The following is a 26,414-nucleotide window of genomic DNA, read 5'->3' as shown; positions in this document are numbered from 1 at the left end:
AGTTTATAAAAACAATGGAATCTACAGTTACTATGAAATTTGTCTCATGACTTCACAAGCTTCATCTGCATTTCCTCTCTCTCAAACAAAACTTGAGTGCTTCCCTGTTTAATTAGACTTTATCATATTTGACACTTGAAAAGGGTAATATTTCACTGACAGACTAATAAAAGGAAAAGAAGCAAGTTTTGTATTTTTACCTCTCTGTTAGAGAACCGATGTAAGAATTCTTTAGATGATGTTTTCCATGTTATGAACATTTCTAGTATGTGTTTTGAAAAAAGGGGAAAAAACCATGTAGAGGTGTTTGAATTTTTTATATATTAAATAGAACAAAGGTGTAAATTTAAATAAGTGGCTATGGCAAAGCTTTTCAAAGATGGGTGTCTAAAGGTAGGATCCTGAGTCCTTACTGCACAAGGGCAATGTGGTCCATGCGTAGGGTTTCTAGGTGTTATGGTAATAAAATACCTCATAATTATTGAGGTGCTGCCTAAATAGGTAGCCTGATTTTCTAAAGTGCTAAGCACCTAGCAGACCCCAGAGAAGTCAGCACTTTAAAAAATCTTGGCCCACTGGGTTAGTGTGTGAAATAGAGTTTTTACTACTATGGATGCAATTTAATTTTAAATATGTATATGAATAAATGAGTTGCTCATGTTTTGTAGAAAATCAACAGTATATTGTGTTTAAAAGCAAGCAGTTTATGGTTAAATAATTTATTCTAAAAGAAATTCAATTCTTGTCCACAAGTATTCTTACAATGAGATTCTTAAAACTTAGTGCTTGTTAATAACTTCTTCTTTAAGTTTTGCTGCAAGCATTCTCCTCTTCAGTAGTAGTCTTTGCTTCTCCTCTTCTGACATTTCCTAAAAACAAAATTAAAACTATTACATTACAATATAACCTCTCTGGCTGCATGGAAAATTGACTTCCAATAATAAAAGTCTACTGGAACTTTATAAGTCAATTCAGACCATAAACAATGAATGGAGATTTTTCTCAAGAGCTCAGAATTAAATACTGAAATGGAAATTACTTGCAAAAATTGCAATCTTGGCAGCTTCCCAAAGCTCAGGATGGCTGATAACGGCACAGGTTCTGTAGACCTAGACAAACTGAAGGATTGGGCCAAAAGAAATCTGATGAGGTTCAGCAAGGACAAGTGCAGAGTCCTGCACTGCTACAGGCTGGGGACTGACTGGCTAAGCAGCAGTTCTGCAGAAAGGACATGGGGATTATAGTGGATGAGAAGCTGGATATGAGGCAACAGTGTGCCCTTGTTGCCAAGAAGGCCAACGACATATTGGGCTGTATTAGTAGGAGCATTGCCAGCAGATCAGTGGAAGTGATTATTCCCCTCTATTCGGCACTGATGAGGCCACATCTCGAGTATTGTGTCTAGTTTTGGGGCACCTGCTACAGAAAGGATGTGGACAAATTGGATAGAGTCTAGCAGAAGGCAATGAAAATGATTAGGGGGCTGAGGCACATGACTTATGCGGAGAGGTTGAGGGAACTGGGCTTATTTAGTCTGCAGAACAGAGGAGAGGGGGGATTTGATAGCAGCCTTCAACTACCTGAAGAGGGATATTAAAGAGGATGGAGCTAGGCTGTTCTCAGTGGTGGCAGATGACAGAACAAGGAGCAATGGTCTCAAGTTGCAGTGGGGGAGGTCTAGGTTGGATATTAGGAAACACTATTTCACTAGAAGGATGGTGAAGCACTGCAATGGGTTACCTAGGGAGGTGGTGGAATCTCCATCCTTAGAGGTTTTTAAGGCCTGGGTTGACAAAGCCCTGGCTGGGACGATTTAGTTGGTGTTGGCCCTGCTTTGAGCAGGGGGTTAGACTAGATGAGCTCCTGAGGTCTTTTCCAACTCTAATCTTCTATGATACTTGCTGTAATTTACACCTGGGGACAACACACTCTCTGAGCAGAAAGGAGAGCATGATGCACCCCATGTTCCTCAGCCAAACCCTAACACGTTAGTTTTGTGATCAACATAATTTGTGTAGCAGAGTGGTATGTAAAGGTGAATTACAAAGCAATAATAAAAATTGTCTTTAGTACACATCTGCAGATATCTTCTTACAGTACCAGAATATGGGATCTTATGGTACTGAAATAATTTATAAGCTATTTTGCACCACCCTCAAGTCAACTTGGTAAATCCAGCTTTGCTGGAGATATCCCATTGTACAGCATTAAATGCTAACTCACTGTAACCAGTGGTGATGTCAACATTATGCATTGTGTGATATCTTCAAACAGGAGGACCTTGGGGGTTGGGGGTGGGGATTGAAGGCTAACAAAGATTTGTAGTAGCTCAAGCAGTTAGTTAGTGGGGCTTCCTGGACACACAGCTGTGTGCTTAACTCAATATTTCCTCTTTTAAGACAGTGATATTGATAACAATTCATCTTAAGCGCTGAAGAAAGTAACTCCCCCTTCTCCATAAAGCACAATAATCATTAATAGTGTGAACATTCAGAGTACTATTTTCCTTTGGTGTCGAGTTGAAGTAAGTATTTGGTGTTGATCACTGTTGGAGGCTTAGCATCAGACTAGCTAGACCCTGAATATCAGTGATTCTGACCTTGCCATGCTACAGTACCTGATCTCTCAAACCCATTATTCTCTATCAGAAATATAAAGGTCTTTCAACTGTTTGGGGAGAAGCATTCTGTTTCCCTGAGCAAGTCTGCCTCTGCCCTCCCCCTACTGTAAAATAATAATCCTCCTGGAGGAGGCCTAGATTTCCTTTGAAGTCAGTCAGTGCTGCTCCTTAACTGTTTAGAGGGGCAGATCTGAGAGACAAGGCAATCCAATGTTCTAAGTATAATAAAACTCAATTTTTTTAAAATTAAAAATTTAGAAAGGTCTTTATAAGAAAGTTGACTTATTTCCCCCTATTTACTTTGATCTGCAGCAAGTTGTTTATTATAACTTTCTTTACTATCAGTTAAATCAGCTTTTAATCCTGACAAGTCATTGTGTAGTAAGGGTATCTTACCATGTCTGCTTACTTTATAACACAAGTTATCTCTGTGCTTAGCACCACAGAGCCAATACTGCTACAGAAGTGTTAGGTGAATTGTACTATCAGAAATCAGTGCAATTGTCATCAAAATTCTCATTGCAGAGTCTATATTACTGGTGTGATACAAGAGACTATCAGCAAAACATGTCCTGAGTTTACAATTAGAGGTGGTGTTTATAGTACTTGCCTTTTTTAGAAAAATTTCCTATCGAGTTTAACATGGAAGTATTTCCAGAAAGTTAGGGAAACAAATGGGGCAGATTGCTTTCAAATGATCTTCTATCAACAGACTTAGAAATACAGTGCACACTGACCAATACCATGGTCCTAGCTTAGGAACAAACATGGTTATGAATTCTTTAACTCCCACCAATCAAGCAGCTGTACAGAGTACTGAATTCCATCTTGTTTATTGAACTGTGAGCGTTCCCTTATATATCAGGGCCAGCATCAATGCTTACATGTAAGGGAGGCATGCTGTTTTGATGTCAGGCATAATTGGTCTCATCAGATTAACTTTTCTGTCCTACTTTTAGGAGTTTTCTAAACTTTATCCTTCAGTCTGCTGATCACACTGCAGTGATTTCCTTCTTTCAACCATCCTTGCACCACTAAATAACTCAGGTTGTGTGCATTCAAGCAGGACACATCTCTTTTTGCAAGGCAACATCTAGTGTCTGATTATGACAGGATGAAGTAAATGAATTAGAAATACAGGAATTGCTGTACCAGAACAGACGTGGTCCTTTTAGGCCAGCTTCCTGTCTGAAAATGGTCATTAACAGTTGCTACAGAAGACAAAAGCTAATGAAATATATCAGCACCTAGGGATATGTCCACACTGCAATTAAAAAGCTGTGGATGGCCCATGCCACCTGACTCAAACAGCCCCTTAGCCCAAGCCCTGCGAGCCAACTGCTGTGTAGATCAGGGGTCAGCAACCTTTGAGAGGTGGCGTGCCAGTAATAAATTTTACATTTACAGGGGCCCCATGACGGAACCCAAGACTGGCAGCGGGCTGAGTGGTGCTGGGGGCCGGAAACCCGTTCATCCCGCTGCCAGCTTGGATGTATGGAACCCCGGGCCAGCAGCAGGCTGAGCAGGGCCGGTGGCCGGGATCCCAGCTGGCAGGGACTGGCGGACAGAACCCCAGACTGGCAGTGTGGGCGGCAGATGGAACCCCAGACAGGCAACGGGCTGAGCCGCTCAGCTCACTGCCAGTCTGGGGTTTCATCTGCTGCCCGCTCTGCCAGTCTGGGGTCCCGGCCGCTGGCCCCTGCCAGCTGGAGTCGCGGCAACCAGCCCCGCTCAGGGTTCTGTCCATCTAGGCCGGCAGCGGGCTGAGCGGGGCCAGGACCCCGGCTGACAGCAGAGTGCCACTAAAAATCCACTCACCTGCTGCCTTTGGCACACGTGCCACAGGTTGCCAATCCCTGGTGTAGATGTTCAGGTTCAGCCTGGAGCTGGGGCTCTAGGCCCCTGTGAGGTGGGAGGGTCCCAGAACTTGGGCTGCAATCTGAGCCCAAATATCTACATGCCAGTTAAACAACCCCTTAACCCAAACCTCTTGAGCAAGAGTCAGCTGGCACTGGTCAGCCATGGGTGTCTAACTGCAGTGTAGACATACGTTAAACGTGCTGCTTTTACCACACAGCAGGGACTGACCCCAGCTAACAATAACTGATAATTTATTTTATCAGAGGTAGTGTACATCTGATGCTGTTCTTACTTAAGAACTAAGTAATTTTTAAAAATCTCATGGAACTCATTGCTTAATTCTTAAGGAGAAGATGCCCTAGGAAGAAAGCCTGAGGTTTAATTTATGTAAATTTAAAATCCCTAATCCAGAAATGAAGGTTTCAATCCTTCTCTGCTTGGACACAGCAGCAAACAGCAAATACAAGTGTTCTGGCATCTTCATCTCTTCAGTTCCCCTACAAACTCACAGTACTCATTCCCCCTTCATAAGGGACCAACTGGTCTTGTCTGTATTTTAAATTTTAAAAAATTCACAAAGGAAATGTTCATTCTCTTGAATGGTGATGTTGCTATTCATAGGCAGTTTGATCTTCTTTGTATTGTGCCAAATGGGCAATGCACACCTATTCCTGCCTCTTCAAGAGAATGATAGGCTACAGTACTGAATGTTCCAAGTCACCACTACAACTGTCTAATGACAGGAGAGATTAGAGCCATCAAGAATATGCCAGTTATGAAGAAATCATTTTGCTTTTCCATGGTCCTAACTCTATCACAGGAAGATTGCTTTCAGCACAAAAGCCTAGATTTTTGTGCAAGGTAAAAAGATGGTACTAGCACCCAAACTTCAGGCCTCCTTGCCTTAATACTGCTGCCTCCTCCACCAGTAGCTGAAGCTATAGGACTCACTTGAAATACAATTAAAACCCTTTACAAAGTCTCAAAAGAAAGGAAGTAATCACACTTAAGCCTTCTGTAAAATAACACTTCTCAGAAAATTCAAGCTAGTGGTGTTGACCATGAACGTTGTTTTTTTGCGTGTGTTAGCAAAAAAGGAACTAACGTTTCAGGGAACCAGTATGCAAAATCACATCTCACTAGCAGGTAGGAGCAAACTGTCATGCAATGAATCAGTTTAACAATATGCGCAAGAGCATAGAGCATGGGTTTATTATGAAGATTTACCATTGTAGAAAAAGCATTTAATGCTCACTAGATCACTAAGCTTTCTGCTTCTTATCTATAATGGTTTTAGATTGGAGAACTAATTTCTGCACAATGAATAACTTGCAACTGTGTGTGTTCTGCCATTGAATTCTACCACTTTTTCCTTGTTCTTTTGTTCTGTTTCAATATTCAGCTGCTATATCCATATCTTCATTGAAGTGGTCTGCGATTTTTCTAAACAAGATTAGTCATGCTGATTAAAGTGGTCATCCTTCACCTCTTTAGAAGATAATTCCTCTTCTTTCTGATCTATATTTGGTGTTGGTAGATTATTTCTTGACTCCTTCTTTATAGCCATCAGCGTATCTCGCTTCTGTTTTAAATAGTCTTCTCGTTGTCTGAGGCAGTGCGGTTCAAGCTCTGATAAATTCTGGAATTATTTAAAAGGCAAATTTACTAGAAAAACTCATTTCAGAGTGTACCAGTTATGTATTTATAAATGAAGGGACATGGAGTTCACCTAATACATACCTAGATATTTGGCTCTAGAATTACTGATCTAACAAAACTAATGAATTTGAGTTAAGGTGCCTAACTCAGTTGTCCATATTACATCATACACACAGATGCTACTAAGAAATTGTCAGAAGAATGGCAATAAACTCCTGGAAAATGAATTCTGTTCCAAGGTTGGGATCTCAAGGTCCAGTTTATACTGAATTGTAGCTTTCTGCAAATTAGATCATTGGATACACTGAAAAATTACTTGCATGCTAATACTTAACATAAGAGAATTCTAACCAGTAAAATGTTGTAACAACATGAAAATATGTATTGGTTGCATAATATTCAAATATCTTAGCTGTATGATATCTTATTCAAATAAAGTGGAATAAACCTGTTACTTACAAATCCCTCAAGCCCAGCTTCTCTTGTTGCATTCTCTGAACAATTTCCAGTTGCCTTTTTCTTAATTTTTTCTTTCACCTTGGTAGGTTCAGAAGGCTGTAGAGGAGATTCTATCACTCTTAGTATAGGATGCACGGGCCTTAAATCTTCCTTAGTAGATTTGTTTGTTTCTTCTAGACAACAATTTTGCACAGAAACAAATTAGAAACATTATATATACAAACTAACAGAAATGTAAGATAAAAAAACCATACTGCACCAATGCATAAAAACATTGTAAGTTAAAACAACTTTTTTGAAATTAGATTTCCTCTTTACGGCTTAATTAAGAAACAGCTTCCTTCAAAAATGTATTTTGATGAAACATTCTTTTCACACTAACATCAGCTAAACACTATATTTCTGTTACACACAAGAACAGGAAACAAGGATGGGGAGCAACATCATTGGCTTGTATGCTATTCTATAAATGACTAACGATTACTGTATAAGGAATACAATTTCAAATTCTTCACTTCCAAAAGACCAGTTCATGACATCTGGGCTCTCCTTTCAGTTATTAGCATTACAGTCAGTAGATCCAATCACTGCTAAGAGATAGGGCACTTTCTGGCCAGCACTTGTACTGTTCAGTTTCTCCCTGCTTCAAAGAGCCTGGCAACAACAGTATGCTCTTTTTAAATCAGTGTTTTGATAGGAGAGAAAAAGGTTCTTGAAAGGAGAAAAAATGTTTCATATGCACAGGCTGACCCTAAACACTGGGAGATCAACTTGTTCAGTGTGGAGTTTGATCACTCATTGTGAAAAATCTGACCAAAGAGGGCTCTTCAGGTCTAATCTTGCCCATGCATTAGAACAGAAAGCAGGTCTGCCAGACTTCTGACTTAGGTAGCACCCAAACCTCCCAGTCACAGAGTGGGCTTGATGAGTGATATGGGAAGTGTGGGTAGCATATTTCAAACAAGATAAGATTGTCAGCTTTCTGATTCCCCCCAGTCTACTGATCAGCTCCTTCAATCCTCAATTAGTGGCCATACTGAACAAAACACATAGAAATGATATGGCTGCAGTCTTCACTGTCTTTTGCCTCCTTTTTTTATTTATTTTATAGAGGTGGGCTTTCAAGGAGGATTCAGAGGAAGCTTCAGACCAGAAGAAAACCATTGGAGACCCAGCCTGCCTCACAGGACTTGTCCACCCCTAAGTCCCAATAATTACTTCAGTATTGGACAGATGGAGGCAGATAGGTATACTGCAGCCAAAAGGTCTTATGGTCCTGACCAGACCTGTCTGTTTTGTTTTGTTTTTTCTAAACAGCCAACCTTCCACAGTAGAACCTACGGAGAGAGCCAAAATATTCTAAATTGTGAACTGAGTCACATTTACAATCCTCCTCACAAAGTCTCCCCTGTTAAACCCCATAGATCCTCCTACATAGCAGGAAGGAATGCTCCAGAACTCTGGATAAGTCAGCAGGGGCATTTGCAGTGATTTCCATAATTACTTGTTTAGTCCATTTTGGAATACACAGCTACTAAAGCCATAGCATCACCATTGTCTTTAAATCATATCAGTTGAGATTTTTGGGCATCCATTGAGGCTGCATCATAAAAAGGTGTGCCATGAATAATGAACAAAGCTAAAGACATCAGGCTCAGTGTTCTCAGCTTGTTGACAGTAGCCACCTGACAAATTCTCTCTGATACATCCAGTGTTCCGGACCTTGGTCTGGGACACGAAGACTTTAAAATGAGCTGTGTCTAGAAGAGACTATTACATACTCCAATTGTAATAAGGAACAACATGGGACTCCAGGTAGTTTTTCTCATGAATTCTGTTGACTTCAGAACCTCAAGGTTCCACTTGTGTCTCCACTGAATCCCTTCTAAAATTATGTCCATGATCAGCTAATCCTCCATCGGAGGGAAAACATGCAATCCCATCATATATAAACAGCTACTACAACCATCAAGAATTTTGTAGATACACACTAAGCCTACACTGGCCCAAAAAGGAAGCATTTTGAATTAATAGTGGTATTTCCCATGTAAGAGCATAATTTTCTTCCGGTATTTGTTTCTCCGTTTCCTTTATCACCACCTAAGTAAAACATTACACACACAAATTACAATAGTTACATGGTAAAAGTGCAAAGTCAAGCACTCAAATGTTTGGAAATGCCAGAATTAAGGTTGCTCACCCAATCTTAATCTAGACCGCTATTTTTCCTCACTGGACCTCCTCCCATGACACATGCTAGGGAAAAAGAGTGGCTTTAGTTTTCTTAACTTTGCCATCATGCAGCAGGCCCTTGTGTTTCTGTTATAGTTCCCATTGAACTATATTGGCAGCAGACTTCTATCCCAGTGACTGTTGCTCTGATTGTTGCAACATGGACATTAAAGACCATACTAACTAGCTCACTGATGGACTGATTTAAAAAATATATATATATTTTTTTTGGAAGGGAGCCTTCTTCCACCTCACAAATCGTTTTGTGTATCAACTAATACTTGGTAATAATGATTAGTAGTCCCCAATGCACAGTGTAAGCTTTGAAGACTGGTAAACAGTCATTTTAATGTTACAATCAAAGAGAAGGGGTGCCAAAACACGTGTCCTATCACTCTTCTCTGGCCATTGTAGCTGCTACCAGGTTTTCATGGTGAGTGTGGCAGAAGGTCATCAGTGTCCCTGTGCTCCAATTACTTCTGCCTTTTTGCAGATTGCTTGGATGGTATTTTCATATTGCCAGATGTCCCTCTCACCTACTTGATAAGGATCCATCAAAACAGGCACTGTTAACCTTTCTAGAGGAAGAACAGTGTCCACTTACTTTAGATATGCCAGCGTCATGGACAGTTTCCAAAGAAAGTGGAATAATCCTAGCCATTTTCATACAATCGTAGTAGGAACTGATTAAAGACTTACTAGATCATACAGTCCATCTCTTCACAAATGCAGGATGCTCTTTTACAGAATATTTTCTAGTATTTTCTATAGTTCTAAATATTCCAAGTGAGAGAGTTTCTACCATTTCAGGGCTATTTTGTTGTCATTTAGATTTTTCTGATATTCAGCCTCATTCTTCTCCTTTTCAATTTCATCTCATTCATCCTAGTAGTGTACCATCTTACCTCACTTTTTGCTACTTGATACATTGTTATCATTAGCCTTTGTTTATGGGCCTTCAGCTTGTTTTCATTACACAAGACAGTGTTCCACACAAAGCCTGTGTAATTTTCAAGTGACATATGTAAAACAGTGTCAAATGCTTTACTAAGTCCAAATATTTCTTCTACTACATTACACTTGTGCACTAATTTTGAGACTCTGGGTTTTTTAGGAAAGGCAATGAAAAGTTTGGCAAAAAAATTCTTCATATGCTGAAAAAGCTGAAAATTTGTTTTTTTTCCTCCTTTGGCCAACTGATAGATATTTGGTATCTGTGTCAAGATAACAGTCTTGCATGTTCACCTGTTTCTTTCTTCTTGGACAGGAGATGCAGAATGTTGTACAGCTGCCCATGCTGAAAAGAGAATAGTGCCACTGGAGCAGGAATTGATTCCAGTTGCACTGGTGGCATATGTCTGTGTAGGCACCAGAGCCAAGTGTGTCATGGATTGATCAAGTCACAACTCTCAATTCCAATACACTTTGTACACTCATAATGCCAAGAGCTCCTACAAAGTCTGGCATCAACTGAACTTCAGCTAGTTTGATACTAGGTGCATGTATCTGATAAGCCAACATAACGTGGTGGAAAGAAAATAAGAATCTATAGAGTATACTCTATCTTCTAGAGGACTCAAGGTGACTGAGGCAGTATGAATGCTACTGTGACTGGAGTCTCCATAGGTTTTCCAGCTTCTGAGAACAGAGTGGAATGTCTTCAGAGTTAAATACGCTCCTCATGAGGTAAACCTGTGTTTAGGGAGAGATGAGTCCCTGTCTCCTGAGCTGGTGTCAAACATGAATAGGGTGGTGTACTGAGGCCACAAAGAAACTGATGTTTTGAAGCAGTCTGTCAACATGAGAGCATCAAATGTAACTGAAGTTTCAAGGTGTTCAGTCACAGTTTCTACACTAACCACATAAGATCTATGTTGAGACAAGTAGTGCCAACATAATCAAAACCCTCAGCTGTAATGCCAGCCTCTTGCTTGTTTAAGGCTTTTGCCTTTTGTAGCCTTTATGCTATGTTGATTTCAGGATAGATTTACAAGGATTATGGCAGGAGTGCCTTCAGGTGCTCATCCTGGAACCCATTGGTCCACAGTAATATGTGGCACCAATCTAATTCAGACCAGACACCAATCAGTTGTATCAACAGTTAAATCATTTAGAACACTTTTTGAAGTTGCTTTGCTGCTTCTATAGTATAGATATCTAAAAAAGTAAAGGGGGAGCAGCCTGAAAAGTAAAGAAAATGCACAAGAAATATGTAATGTATGTCAATTTCGAGCTTGGTGGACTGATTTAAATCAAAGCAACTTAAATAACTGATCTTAATTATGATTTAAATTACCTGGAAACCTTGATTTAAACAATTAATTTTAAAATGTTTTCCAGTTGTACTTTTTATTATTTTTCTAAGGAAAGGTTGATTCCCTTTAGCTGATGCCCATTGAAACTTGGTGATTTGCAACTAAATATAGCCTTTATGCTAAATTTGGTGGTTCTTTTTGCTAACTTGGAGGATACAACAGCTTCTGTGCTGTTGAGGCAGATGAAAGTCTCAGGGAAGGAGAACATCAAACTGGAGCAGAGGGAAACAATCCCATAGTTGGGACCCTCCTTTCAGATGATGCTATGATATCCTCTCGCACTGAGGATACCTCTCCACGGAAGGGAACTCCCATTATTAGGAAGAGACAGGTAATAGTAATGGGCGATTAGATCATTAGAAACAGCTGGGTTTGTGATGACTGGGAGAACCGCATGGTGACTTGCCTGGCAGGTGCTAAGATTGCAGATCTCTCAAGACATCTAGACAGACTTATGTAGTGCTGGGGAAGAGCTGGTGGTCGTGGCACATGTAGGTACCAATGACATAGGGAAGTATAGGAAAGATTTCCTGGAGGCCATATTTAGGCTGCTAGGTAAGAGGTAGAAGTCCAGGACCTCCATAGTAGCATTATTTGAAATGCTTCCAGTTCCACGCCCAGGACCAATTAGACAGGCAGAACTGCAGGGCCTCAGTGTGCGGATGAGACGATGGTGTAGGAAGGAGCGGTTTAGATTTATTAGGAACTGGGGAAACCTTTGGGAAAGGGGGAGCCTATACAGGAAGGATGGGCTCCACCTAAACCAAAATGGAATCAGATTGCTGGCACTTAAAATTAAGAAGGTTGTAGAGTAGTTTTTAAACTAAGGGTTGGGGGAAAGCTGATAAGTGCGGAAGAGCATGTGGTTTGGACAGAGACATCCCCTAGGGGAAAATTTATTAATCAAGATTCTCTATGTCCTAGTAAGGAGGAGAGGATGGAAGATGATAAAATACGAGTAGGATCTGATTTGAAACAGTCAAATGAAAAAGATTCCCATTCATTTATATCACATAATGGCAGACAGCTAAAAAGTGACAATTTTTTTAAGTGCTTATATACAAATGCTAGAAATCTAAATAATAAGATGGGTGAACTTGAGTGCCTCATATTAAATGAGGATATTCATATAATAGGCGTCACAGAAACTTGGTGGAATGAGGATAATGAATGGGACACAATAATACAAGAGTACAAAACGTATCGGAAGGACAGAACAGGTCATGTGGGGGGGTGGGGGAGATGGCACCATCTGTGAAAGAAAGTGTAGAGTCAAATGAAGTAAAAATCCTAAATGAACCAAACTGTGCCATACAATTTGTATGGATAGTAATTCCATGCTTGAATAATAACAATATAGCAGTAGGAATATACTGCTGACCAAGATGGTAAAAGTGACTGTGAAATGCTAGGCTATAAAGATAAAAAAAATCAATAATTTTTGTATAGTTCCCCTTTCAGAAATTAAATGCTACTGTAGTAGTGTTCCCCCACCCCACCCCAGGGATATTAAATTTAATTTTATTATGATCACTATTACCAAGCGGTTCAGCTATATTCACCTCTTGGACCAGATCTTGTGCTCCACTTAGGACTAAATCAGGAATTGCCTCTCCTCTTGTGGGTTCCAGGACTAGCTGCTGCAAAAAGCAGTCATTTAAGGTTAAAAAACTTTATCTCTGTATCCCGTCTTGAGGTGGTAGAGGTGGAACCTTTGGGAAAGGGGGGAGCCTATACAGGAAGGATGGGCTCCACCTAAACCAAAATGGAATCAGATTGCTGGCACTTAAAATTAAGAAGGTTGTAGAGTAGTTTTTAAACTAAGGGTTGGGGGAAAGCTGATAAGTGCGGAAGAGCATGTGGTTTGGACAGAGACATCCCCTAGGGGAAAATTTATTAATCAAGATTCTCTATTCAAGACGGGATACAGAGATAAAGTTTTTTAACCTTAAATGACTGCTTTTTGCAGCAGCTAGTCCTGGAACCCACAAGAGGAGAAGGCAATTCCTGATTTAGTCCTAAGTGGAGCACAAGATCTGGTCCAAGAGGTGAATATAGCTGAACCGCTTGGTAATAGTGATCATAATAAAATTAAATTTAATATCCCTGGGGTGGGGTGGGGTGGGGGAACACTACTACAGTAGCATTTAATTTCTGAAAGGGGAACTATACAAAAATGAGGAAGTTAGTTAAACAGAAATTAAAAGGTACAGTGCCAAAAGTGAAATCCCTGCAAGCTGTATGAAAACTTTAAAGACACCATAGAATCATAGAATCATAGAATATCAGGGTTGGAAGGGACCCCTGAAGGTCATCTAGTCCAACCCCCTGCTCGAAGCAGGACCAATTCCCAGTTAAATCATCCCAGCCAGGGCTTTGTCAAGCCTGACCTTAAAAACTTCCAAGGAAGGAGATTCCACCACCTCCCTAGGCAACGCATTCCAGTGTTTCACCACCCTCTTAGTGAAAAAGTTTTTCCTAATATCCAATCTAAACCTCCCCCACTGCAACTTGAAGCCATTACTCCTCGTTCTGTCATCTGCTACCATTGAGAACAGTCTAGAGCCATCCTCTTTGGAACCCCCTTTCAGGTAGTTGAAAGCAGCTATCAAATCCCCCCTCATTCTTCTCTTCTGCAGGCTAAACAATCCCAGCTCCCTCAGCCTCTCCTCATAAGTCATGTGTTCTAGACCCCTAATCATTTTTGTTGCCCTTCGCTGGACTCTCTCCAATTTATCCACATCCTTCTTGTAGTGTGGGGCCCAAAACTGGACACAGTACTCCAGATGAGGCCTCACCAATGTCGAATAGAGGGGGACGATCACGTCCCTCGATCTGCTCGCTATGCCCCTACGTATACATCCCAAAATGCCATTGGCCTTCTTGGCAACAAGGGCACACTGCTGACTCATATCCAGCTTCTCGTCCACTGTCACCCCTAGGTCCTTTTCCGCAGAACTGCTGCCTAGCCATTCGGTCCCTAGTCTGTAGCGGTGCATTGGATTCTTCCGTCCTAAGTGCAGGACCCTGCACTTATCCTTATTGAACCTCATCAGATTTCTTTTGGCCCAATCCTCCAATTTGTCTAGGTCCTTCTGTATCCTATCCCTCCCCTCCAGCGTATCTACCACTCCTCCCAGTTTAGTATCGTCCGCAAATTTGCTGAGAGTGCAATCCACACCATCCTCCAGATCATTTATGAAGATATTGAACAAAACCGGCCCCAGGACCGACCCCTGGGGCACTCCACTTGACACCGGCTGCCAACTAGACATGGAGCCATTGATCACTACCCGTTGAGCCCGACAATCTAGCCAGCTTTCTACCCACCCTATAGTGCATTCATCCAGCCCATACTTCCTTAACTTGCTGACAAGAATACTGTGGGAGACCGTGTCAAAAGCTTTGCTAAAGTCAAGAAACAATACATCCACTGCTTTCCCTTCATCCACAGAACCAGTAATCTCATGATAAAAGGCGATTAGATTAGTCAGGCATGACCTTCCCTTGGTGAATCCATGCTGGCTGTTCCTGATCACTTTCCTTTCATGCAAGTACTTCAAGATTGATTCTTTGAGGACCTGCTCCATGATTTTTCCAGGGACTGAGGTGAGGCTGACTGGCCTGTAGTTCCCAGGATCCTCCTTCTTCCCTTTTTTAAAGATTGGCACTACATTAGCCTTTTTCCAGTCATCCGGGACTTCCCCGGTTCGCCACGAGTTTTCAAAGATAATGGCCAATGGCTCTGCAATCACAGCCGCCAATTCCTTCAGCACTCTCGGATGCAACTCGTCCGGCCCCATGGACTTGTGCACGTCCAGCTTTTCTAAATAGTCCCTAACCACCTCTATCTCCACAGAGGGCTGGCCATCTCTTCCCCATTTTGTGATGCCCAGCGTAGCAGTCAACCATAATTGAGGCTCAGCTTAAATTTATACCCTAAACTAAAAAACATAGTAAGAAGACCAAAAAAGTGCCACCATGACTAACCTACAAAGTAAAAGAAGCAGTGACAAGCAAAAAGGCATCCTTTAAAAAGTGGAAGTTAAATCCTAGTGAGGAAAATAGAAAGGAGCATAAACTCTGGCAAGTGAAGTGTAAAAATACAATTAGGAGGCCAAAAAAGAATTTGAAGAACAGCTAGCCAAAGACTAAAAAAGTAATAGCAAAAAAATGTTTAAGTACATCCGAAGCAGGAAGCCTGCTATACAACCAGTGGGATCACTGGACAATTGAGATGCTAAAGGAACACTCAAGGAAGACAAGGCCACTTCAGAGAAACTACATGAATTCTTTGCATCTGTCTTCATGGCTGAGGATGTGACGGAGATTCCCAAACCTGAGCCATTCTTTTTAGATGACAAATCTGAGGAACTTGTCCCAGATTGAGGTGTCATTAGAGGAGGTTTTTGGAACAAACTGATAAACCAGTAATAAATCACCAGGACCACATGGTATTCACCCAATAGTTCTGAAGGAACTCAAATGTGAAATTGCATAACTACTAACTGTGGTATGTAATCTATCATTTAAATCAGTTTCTGTACCAGATGACTGGAGGATGGCTAATGTGATGCCAATTTTTTAAAAAGGCCCCAGAGGCGATCCCAGCAATTACAGGCAAGTAACTTCAGTACCAGGCAAACGGGTTGCAACTGTAGTAAAGAACAGAATTTTCAAACTCATAGATGAACATGATTTGTTGGGGAAGAGTCAACATGGTTTTTGTAAAGGGAAATCATGCCTCATCAATCTACTAGAATTCTTTGAGGGGGGTCAACAAGCATGTGGACAAGGGGGATCCAGTGGATCTATTGTACAGAGATTTTCAGAAAGCCTTTGACACGGTCCCTCACCGAAGGCTCTGAAGCAAAGCAATCTGTCATGGGATAAAAGGGAAGGTCCACTTATGGATCGGTAACTGGTTAAAAGATAGGAAACTAAGGTTAGGAATAAATGAACAGTTTTCAGAATGGAGAGAGGTAAATAGTGGTATCACCCATGGGCCTGTTCTGGGACCGGTCCTATTCAACATATTCCTAAATGATCTGGAAAAGGGGGTAAACAGTGAGGTGGCAAAATCTGTGGATGATACAAAACTACTTAAAATAGTTAAATCCCAGACAGATTGTGACGAGCTACAAAAGAATCTCTCAAAACTGCGTGACTGGGCAACAAAATGGCAGATGAAATTTAATGTTGATAAATGCAAAGTAATGCACATTGGAAAGCATAATCCCAACTATACATATAAAATGATGAGGTCTAAATTAGCTGTTACCACTCAAGAAAGAGATCTTTGAGTCATTGTGGATAGTTCTCCGAAAACATCCACTCGATGTGCAGCAGCAGTTAAAAAAGCTAACAGAATGTTGGGAATCATTAGGAAAGAGAAAATATCATATTGCCTCTATATAAATCCATGGTACGCCCACACCTTGAATAATGCATGCAGATATGGTCACCCGATCTCAAAAAAATATATATTGGAATTTGAAAAGGTACAGAAAAGGCTAACAAAAAGGATCAGGGGTATGGAACAGCTTCCATATAAGGAGAGATTAATAAGACTGGGACTTTTCAGCTTGGAAAAGAGAGACAACTAATGGGGAATATGATAGAGCTTTATAACATCATGACTGGTGTGGAGAAAGTAAACAAGTAAGTGGTATTTACTCCTTCTGATAACACAAGAACTAGGGATCACCAAATGAAATTAACGGTCAGCAGGTTTAAAACAAATAAAAGGAATTATTTCTTTATACAGTGTACAGTCAACCTGTGAAACTCTTTGCCAGAGGATGTTGTGAAGGCCAAGACTATAACAGGGTTCAAAAAAGACCTAGATAAATTAATGGAGGATAGGTCCATCAATGGCTATTAGCCAGGATGGGCAGGGTCGGTGTCCCTAGCCTCTGTCAGAATCTGGGAATGGGCGACACTTGATGATTACCTGTTCTGTTCCTCTGAAGCACCTAGCAATGGCTACTGTCAGAAGATAGGATACTAGGCTAGATGGACATTTTGTCTGACCCAGTATGGCAGTTCTTATGTTCTTAAACTATATGTAAACACATTTATTTAAGCACTTTTAGATCTTAATTATAATAACTAAGAATCTGAATAAATGTAATAAAATGGTGAAAAAACGTTTACTCACCTTCTCGTAACTGTTGTTCTTCAAGATGTGTTGCTCATATCCATTCCAATTAGGTGTGCACGCGCCGCATGCACAGTTGTCAGAAAGTTTTTCTCCTAGCAGCACATGTCGGGTTGGCTGTGGAGCCCCCTGGAGTGGTGCATTCATGGCACTCAATATATGACCCTGCACCTCCTCAGTTCCTTCTTGCCGTTACTCTGAAAGAGTGGAAGGCGGGAGGGTTTGGAATGGATATGAGCAACACATCTCAAAGAACAACAGTTACGAGAAGGTGAGTAACTGTTTTTTCTTCTTCGAGTGATTGCTCATATCAATTCCAATTAGGTGACTTCCAAGCCTTACCTAGGCGGCGGGGTCGGAGTTATGGAAACGCTGATTGGAGCACCACTCTGCTGAAAGCTGCATTATCTCTGGCATGGTGGTCCTGCTTTGAGCAGGGGGTTGGACTAGATGACCTCCTGAGGTCCCTTCCAACCCTGATATTCTATGATTCTATGATGGCATAGTGAGAGGTGAACGTATGTACCGAGGACTGAGTTGCTGCCTGCAGATTTCTTGTATCGGGACCCGGGCCAGGAACGCTGCTGATGAGGCCTGGACCCTCATGGAGTGCGCTGTAAGAGCTGGTGCTGATATTTTGGCCAGCTCATAGCATGTGCGGATGCATGACGTGATCCAGGAGGATATTCTTCGAGATGAGACCGGGAGTCCTTTTATCCAGTCTGCCACCGAGATGAACAGCTGGTTCTACTTCTAGAATGGCTTAGTGCGCTCGATGTGGAAAGCTCGTGCTCGCCAAACATCGAGGGAGTGCAGCCTCTGCTCCGGGCTACTGTCATGAGGCTTAGGGTAAAAGACTGGCAGGAAAATGTCCTGACTGGTGTGGAAGTTTGAAACCACCTTGGGAAGAAAGGCTGGATGAGGCCTGAGTTGCACCTTATCCCTGTGGAAAATCATGTAAGGCGGGTCTGAGGTAAGGGCCTTTAGCTCGGACACCCTCCTTGCAGATGTAATGGCGACCAGAAAGGCTACCTTACTTGACAGATATAGAAGGGAACAAGTCGCCAGCAGTTCGAATGGGGGCCCAATTAACCTGGTCCTCTCCAGTGTAAAATCCCACATGGGGACAGGCTGCCTGATCTGGGGATGTAGGCAGTCCAGACCATTGAGGAAAAGACCAAACATAGGGTTGGCGAAGACAGATTGACCAGATGCTCCCAGGTAGAAGGCCGAGATAGCAGCGAGGTGTACCCTTATGGAAGACGCTGCCAGGCCTTCCTGTTTCAGGTGCAGGAGGTACTTCAATATCAGAGGTATAGGTACTTCGAGAGGGGGGGTACGACATTCAAACCAACAAGAAAATCTCTTCCACTTCTCCAGATATGTGGCTCTAGTGGAGGGCTTCCTGCCTCCTTACTTGTTCTGAGCACAGAAGTTCCATGGGGTTCAGCCATGAAGCTTCCAAGCCATGAGGTGGAGGGACCGCAGGTTGGGGTGATGAAAGTGACTGTGGTCCTGAGTGATTAAGTTGGGGAGGAGAGGCAACGTGACCGGGGCATCACCAACAGTTCCAAGAGAGTGGTGTACCAATGTTGTCTGCTGGAGCCACCAGAATTATCACTGCCCTATCCCTGTGGACCTTGAGAACAACCCTGTGCACAAGAAGGAATGGGGGAAAAGCGCAGAGCAAGCGAGCTCCCCAGGGTAGCAGGAATGCGTTCGTGAATGAGCCTGGGCTGTGTCCCTGGTAGGAGCAGAACACTGGGCACTTCCTGTTGCAGTGGGTGGCAAACAGGTTGACCTGGAGAAATCTCCACTTTCGGAAAATGAGGTGTATGACACCCGGATGGACCACTCGTGCATGTGGAAGGCCCTGCTGAGGTGATCCGCCAGTGTGTTCTGAATGCCTGGTAGAAAGGATGCTTCCAGATGAATGGAGCAGGCTATGCAGAACTCCCACAGCCGGAGGACTTACTGACGTAGGGGAGAGGAATGGGGTACACTCTGCTTGTTGATGTAAAACATGGCAGTAGTGTTGTCTGTTAGAACAGGCCTCACATGCTAGTCGCACTGCCCTCAGCTTCTTGATGTTGATATGGATGGAGAGCTCGTCCTGCGACCAAAGGCCCTGTGTTTGGAGGTCTCCCAAATGCATATCCCATCCCAAAGCCAACGCGTCCGTTACCAGGGACAAGGAAGGCTGAGAGCTGTTGAAGGGGACTCCTTCACATACTGTTTGAGAGTTGAGCCACCACTGAAGGGACTCCAGGACCTGCCTTGGCACCGTGACCACTGAATTCAAGCTATTGCGTCCCAGGCAGTAGGCCAAAGCGAGCCATGTCTGTAGAGGCCTGAGCCTCAGTCTGGTGTGCCGGGTCACATAAGTGCAGGCAGCCATGTGGCCAAGGAGAATCAGGCACCCCCTTTCTGTAGTGGTTGGGAATTGCCGGAAGCCTTGAATGATGTCTGTGATGGCTTAGAATCAGGCCTCTGGCAGAAGTGCTCATGCCTGAACCGAGTCTACCACCACCCTAATTAATTCTAATCTTTGGGTCAGTTCCACGGTGGACTTCCCCAAGTTGAGGAGGAGACCCCGTCACTCAAATGTAGATCTGACTAATCAGATTTCAGACCCCACCTGCCCCGTGGTGCAGCTCCTGCACAGCCAGTCGTTGAGGTAGGAGTAGACTTGCACCTGCCGCCGATGGAAGAAAGCAGCCATGACCGACATGCACTTGGTGAACACTCGGGGGGGCTGTTGAGAGGCCAAACGGTAGGAACGTGAATTGATAATGCTTGTGGTTGACCATGAAGCATAGGAAGTGCCGGTATGTGGGTCGAATCACTATATGGAAGTATGCGTCTTTCATGTCGAGGGCAGCGTACCAGTCTCCCGGATCCAGGGAGGGAATAATGGTGCCCACGGAGACCATGCGGAACTTCAACTTTACTATGAATTGTTGAGTCTGCACAGATCTAGAATGGGTCTGAGGACCCCGTTTGCCTTGGGGACTAGAAAGTATCGGGAGTAGAATCCCTTGCCCCTTAAGTCCTGAGGAACCTCCTCCACCGCTTCCATGGCAAGGAGCGCCTCCACCTCCTGGATAGGAGCTGCTGCTGCTGCTGAGGCTTGAAATGTTTCCGTTGGATTGCCAGAGTGTGCATACCCAAAGATTTCATAGTAGCCCTTGAGTCTTTTAGGCGATACAGCCTAGAGTCAGTCTGCTCCACGAACAGACCCGCCCCATCAAAAGGCAGTGTGATGGATTCGGTCACAGAGACCGCCTTGGGACTGTCACCTGATGTGCTGAGACTACCTCTGAGCCTGTTTTCCCTGCCAGCTTGGGACTTCAGAATCCTGTCTTGTTGAGCCAGATACACTAATCTGCTGCAACACAGACCCAGGGTCTGAACCACCCCAAAGCTGCAGACTTAACTGAAAATGGCTTAGCAAGTGTTCCTGTCTCTAGCACCCAGACACCCAGCTCCCAATGGGATCCAAACCCCAAATAAATCCTTTTTACTCTGTATAAGGCTTATACAGGGTAAACTCATAAATTGTTCACCCTCTATAACACTGATAGAGAGAGATGCAGAGCTGTTTGCTCCCCCATGTATCAATTACTTACTCTGGGTTAATTAATAAGCAAAAAGTGATTTTATTAAGTACAAAAAGTAGGATTTAAGTGGTTCCAACTAATAACAGACAGAACAAAGTAAGTTACCAAGCAAAATAAAACACGTAAGTCTAAGCCTAATACATTAAGAAACTGATTACAGATGAAATCTCACCCCCAGAGATGTTCCAATTAGCTTCTTTCACAGACTGGACTCCTTTCTAGTCTGGGTCCAGAAATCACCCACACCCCTGTAGTTACTGTCCTTTGTTCCAGTTTCTTTCAGGCATCTCTTTGGGGTGGAGAGGCCATCTCTTGAGCCAGCTGAAGACAAAATGGAGAGGTTGCAGGGCCTTTTATATTCTCTCTCTTGTGGGTGGAAACCCCTTTGTTCTTCTGTGCAAAGTCATAGCAACAAGATGGAGTTTGTAGCCACCTGGGCAAGTCACATGTCCATGAATGATTTAGCTTTTGGAGGCCAAGGCCATTGTTTACATGTAAGTTTGAAAGTTCCCAGGAAAGCTCAGATGTGGATTGGCGTCTCCCAAAGTCCATTGTCAGCTAAATGTTTTTTGATTGGGCACTTACTGAGAATAGCCCTTTCTCAGGAAGCTGATCAAATGCTTCACTACTTAGAATCAAACACATTGCGATACAAGTACATAGCTAATATTCATAATTTCAAATACAAAAATGATACACATTTACAGACAGCATAATCATAACCAACAAACTACAACCTTTCCATAGACACCCCACTTGACTTCCTCTGTACAAGAACTTGTGCAACCATAGGACCCTGGTTGCAACAATGATCTCTACGGTCACAGTTCATGTCAATAACGTCACAGGCAGGTCCTGCATGGTCTGCTGAACCTTGGGTGGAAGTTCTGAGGCCTGCAGGCATTAGCTATGCCCCATGGCAATACCGGAGGACAAGGTGTGCGTCACCGAGTCCGCAGCATCCAGTGAGGCCTGTAAAGAGGTCCGTGCCACTGCCTTGCCCTCCTCCACTATAGCTCCAAACTCCTCCTTGGACTCAGCTGGCACCAGCTCCTTAAACCTGAGCATCGAGTTCCAAGAGTTGAAGCTGTACCTACTCAGAATTGCCTGCTGATTGGCAATCCTGAGTTGCAACCCCCCCTCCCCCGCCCCGTAGAGTACACTTTGCACCCAAATAAGTCCAGGTGCTTGGCGTCCTTGGACTTAGGCACTGGGGCTTGTTACCCCTGCCTTTCCTGCTCGTTCACCGCAGCCATCACCAACGAGCAAGGCTGCAGGTGTGTAAAGAGGTATTCGTACCCCTTAGATGGGACAAAGTACTTCCTCTCCATGCCCTTCGCGGTGGGAGGGATGGAGGCCAGGGTCTGTCAAATGGTCTTAGCATTGGCCTGTATGGTCTTGATGAGGGGCAAAGCCATCCTAGATGGACTTTACGGGGCCAGGATGTTGACCATCAGGTCCTCTGATTCCACCACCTCCTTGGCCTGCAAACCCATGTTTTGGGCCACCCTGAAAAGGAGGTCCTGGTGGGCATGGCTGTCTATGGGGGGGTGGTCCACAGACCAGGACGAGAAGGCTAATGGAGGAACGGGGTCCTCCTCCCTCTTGCTCTCCGGGAACCTCCTGTCCTGTCTTGCTGAACTGGGGTTGGTTCCAGGGGGGCAAGGAAACGGTACCTCCTCAGCACCCCGAGGGGGTGGGGCAACTGGTGGAAGTCTCCGGCACCCATGGTTCAAAGGTGGCAGACCAGGATCCTTCAGATTGGGTACCCTGTGCCTGGTGGTACACCCATGGAGTCCCAAATGGCCACTGCGCTAGTCCCTGTCACTGCACAGGCCATGGCCCTGCCCGCACCTCAGGTCTTCCACGACCCGACCGGTGCTGGCCCCACTCCAAGTATCTAGACCCCATCTCGAAGACGGGGACTGGGACCATGATGGAGCTGGTCCAGTGAACTGCACTGCACTGGAGAACGGAGTCGCAATGCTGCAAGACTGGAGAGTGGTGCCGCATCTGGAGCTGCGGGCAGTAGTTGATCGGTGCCTGGACTGGTGTCGGGAGCGGGACCTGCTACGCAACCAGGATCGACGCAAGGATCAGTGTCGCAAGCGAGAGTACCACTGTGACCTGGAGAGATGCTGTGAATCTGACTGGCACCACGAGTACGACTGGCGCCGGGTCTGTGAGTGGCGCCGTGATTCCATCAGCAGTGCCAAGGGACGGAGCATCACCGGTTTGCCTCGAGACGGTGCCACACGATGCGGTACCAGAGGCTTGGTGGAACGATGGGCATCCTCGGCACTGTCATAGCAATGAGGTCTCTCGCGGCCTTAAAGGCATCCAGGGTGCATGGCAATTCCACCTCCTCAATGACCTGGGCTGGGGAGTCCAACTTGTGGGGCCAAAGTCGAGGGTGCCATCTCCACAGACTTTGGCACTGGACGCTCCTCTCTGGGATGCGCCCCATTGGCCAGCTCCAGAGGGGTGGGTCTCTGGGACGGAGATCCGCTCCTCCTTTGCTTCCAGTGCTGCTTCTGTGCCAGGGAGTGGAGCGGTGCTAGGTCAATCTTGCTGGTTTCGGCACCAGGGAGCAGGGGTGCCGCGGTCTCTGCCAGAGTCCTTCCACGGTGCCCCTTCCACCACTGTCACCGGGGCGCTGCGCACCAATGAACTCGGTACCGGGTCTTGCAGTGCTGCTGGAGGTTGTGATCTGAGTGCCGCTTCCACAAGAAGCTGCTTGAGGCAGAAGTCTCGCTCCTTTTTTGTTCTGGGGTGAAACCCTTTACAAATCCTGCACTTGTCTGCTTGGGGAGCCTCCCCCAGACACTTGAAACAAGCATTGTGGAGGTCGCCCTTTGGCATGGCTTTGTTGCAGGATTTGCAGGGCTTGAACCCCTAGGACTTGGGCATGTAAGCCCCCACAAGGAAACGCAGTCGGGGTGCTGGGTAAACCCCCCAGCCCAACAGCTAACTAACTAACTACTAACTATAACAACTAAGAACTAACTAAGAAGTACAAAAACAAACAAACAATCAATGCTCAGGAAACGTGGAGAGCTTGTGAAGCAAGACGCAAGTTCCAACGACCGTCACTGGCGGTAAGAAGAAACTGAGGAGGCGCCAGGTCGGCAGGGTCATATATTGAGCGCTATGAAGGCACCACTCCAGGGGGCTCCACAGCCAACCCAACAGATGCTGCTAGGAGAAAAACTTTCCAACGACTGCACACACACACCTAATTGGAATCGATATGAGCAATCACTCGAAGAAGAATGATGCATTTCTTATTTATTAGATAAGCAATTTTATTTGCTATTTGTGTCAAGCTGTACTTGGATAGAAATATAGCATTTTAATTTTTTAATGAGATTAAGCTACCTTAAAAGTGCTGGATACCTAAGGAAAAAAATTAATCAGAAAGTTTATCAAAACATGTTTTGCATTTTTAATGATTATTTTTCATACAAAGGCAGTATTATCTGTGGTTAGTGAACTGAACTCATTTGTTTCTGGCACCATGTCCTTCAAGACTTTAGCTCCAGCAGATCTCATCCCTTTCCCACCTACTTTTTATTCATAGTTTGGAAAAGGAAAACAAGATTTCCTGCTTTTTCAGCTAGTTTCTTAACTTTTAATGAAACAGTAATTGAACTGATCTAGTTGAATAAACTGAAATGAAAAAGACATTTTTTATGCACCTACAGAAGAGGCTACTGGTGTTCAAAGCTAGGTCAGCACTTCCCCAAACTCTGGTTCCAGATGCTTACCCAGAGATTTCCACCACTTCAGTAGTCTGACTTTCTTTAAAAGTTGGCAACAAACATGTACTGTTTAATGTTATTTTTTGTATTTAAATGATTTTTAATAGATTATAATAATTTTTGGCCTTAACATAGATTGTCAATTTCAAATTTAATTTTAAATATGTTTTTTTTAAAAAATAAACATGTATTTTAAAAGTCCAATTGAAGTAAAAAAAATCCAATTTTTTATTTTATAATAGATTTTTATCCACCCTGATTTCAAGAACAGTTCACTTCACTGAACTAAAGCTCTGTAAGAATCAAGCCTCAATGTACATATAATCACATAAGTAGATTTTTTTAAGTGGAGTAGAGACGTACTAAATAGGCATTGTGTTAGGACAGGATTATTAGCTCAAGGAAAAATTGCTGAATAGATAAAGGTATCCTAGCAACAGATGAGAGACGCACAATAAAAGCCAAGGAATTCCTCTGCAGGCAACATTATGATTAAGAAAAAGAAACAGATAGTTGAAGGCAGTGAGGTTGTTCCCTGTTGGAACTGTCTTTGGAGTAAATGGCCTTGAAACTTTAAGCTAGTAGAATTTCCTACCAGATCTTATACAAGAGTATGGATCCCAACAGTAAGGATTTCTTACAAAATCTCTCTTTACAAAATACATATTATGTATACACCTCCAGCTATCAAAACAGTACTGGTTAAAAGAAATTAGTATTTTGGTCCACCCCAATCACTATTAGCAAAGAGCCTGCAGCAGCCCTAGCAGGGTCACCAATGTTCATCCAATTTCAGGATCAATACTACAAGACAGCAGAATTGCAGGGACTAAGCAAGTATATCTCAGACTCCTTGAGGGGTTAATTCACAACAAATGTGCTTGTTCTCTAGGGAATGCTACAACAATCCCAGAGTTCAAAGTATACAAATGTGTTTCTCAATCATATCCCTGCTGTTCAGCTCTACACCTTCTCAGCCCAGGGTGTAGACAGAATATGTTCCACACTAGAACCAAAAGCCCGTTCCAAAACCCAAATACCAGCTTCCTGAGACCCAGATCTCAGATCCTTCCTCCAATATTGACAGCTGAAACTCTTTTTAGGGTATGGCAGGTAATTTTCTTCCCCTATGTGAAAGGTCACCAGTTTCTTCATCCTCTTGCTGCGGCTGCGATACAAACACCCCATCAAAGATTCACATCACAATTGTTAACATGCAATAGCAAATAGCACTGGCTTGATCAGACAACCCATACATCATGACCTTTAATAAACACAGTCCTTTTTTTCAAATGATCCAGCCATTTTTCACTGTGTAACTTGTGCACACTGCAAGTCTACCTAGAGGCGCACTCAAGGAAGTAAATATATTATGCTGCCAAAAATCATAATTCTGCTCAAAAAGTGAAATTAAGAGATAAAGAAAGAGATAGCAAACCAACTGATCTTGAACCAAATGCAGAATGATTCTCTTTGGAGAAAACACAGCTATGCCTAAGTGTACTCTGAACAAGTCATCAACATTTATGCCTGGTTCTTTAAAAGGGATATTTTCCTACTATATAGAAATGCTGTATAATTAGCAATGAAAGGTGCAATGCAGACACACACCAGGGAGACAGAATCAATGCAGTTTTATAAAAACTGATTCTGTAGTGACAATACAGAAAATATGGAGCTTATTAATAACAATCATGTTATATAAATACACACACAGAGGCCAGAATC

At 43.3% G+C, this 26,414-nt stretch overlaps 1 protein-coding gene across 1 annotated transcript in view; it reads right to left on the bottom strand.

The window, feature by feature from the left end:
- Positions 1 to 757: 757 nt before the first annotated feature.
- CFAP36 (cilia and flagella associated protein 36) overlaps positions 758 to 26,414 on the bottom strand; it is a 106,031-nt gene continuing 80,374 nt past the window's right edge. The window contains exons 8-10 of the mRNA XM_077812019.1: positions 6,599 to 6,771; positions 5,967 to 6,119; positions 758 to 869 (exon numbers count right to left, since the gene is read on the bottom strand). Coding sequence (XP_077668145.1) covers positions 780 to 869; positions 5,967 to 6,119; positions 6,599 to 6,771 — 416 coding nt within the window. The 3' untranslated portion in view covers positions 758 to 779. The remainder of the gene's footprint in view (positions 870 to 5,966; positions 6,120 to 6,598; positions 6,772 to 26,414) is intronic.

This window comes from Eretmochelys imbricata, chromosome 3 (assembly GCF_965152235.1).
Source record: "Eretmochelys imbricata isolate rEreImb1 chromosome 3, rEreImb1.hap1, whole genome shotgun sequence".
NCBI lineage: Eukaryota > Metazoa > Chordata > Testudines > Cheloniidae > Eretmochelys > Eretmochelys imbricata.
Note: the sequence above shows the minus strand (reverse complement) of the source record. Positions and strands in the feature narration are given on the sequence as shown.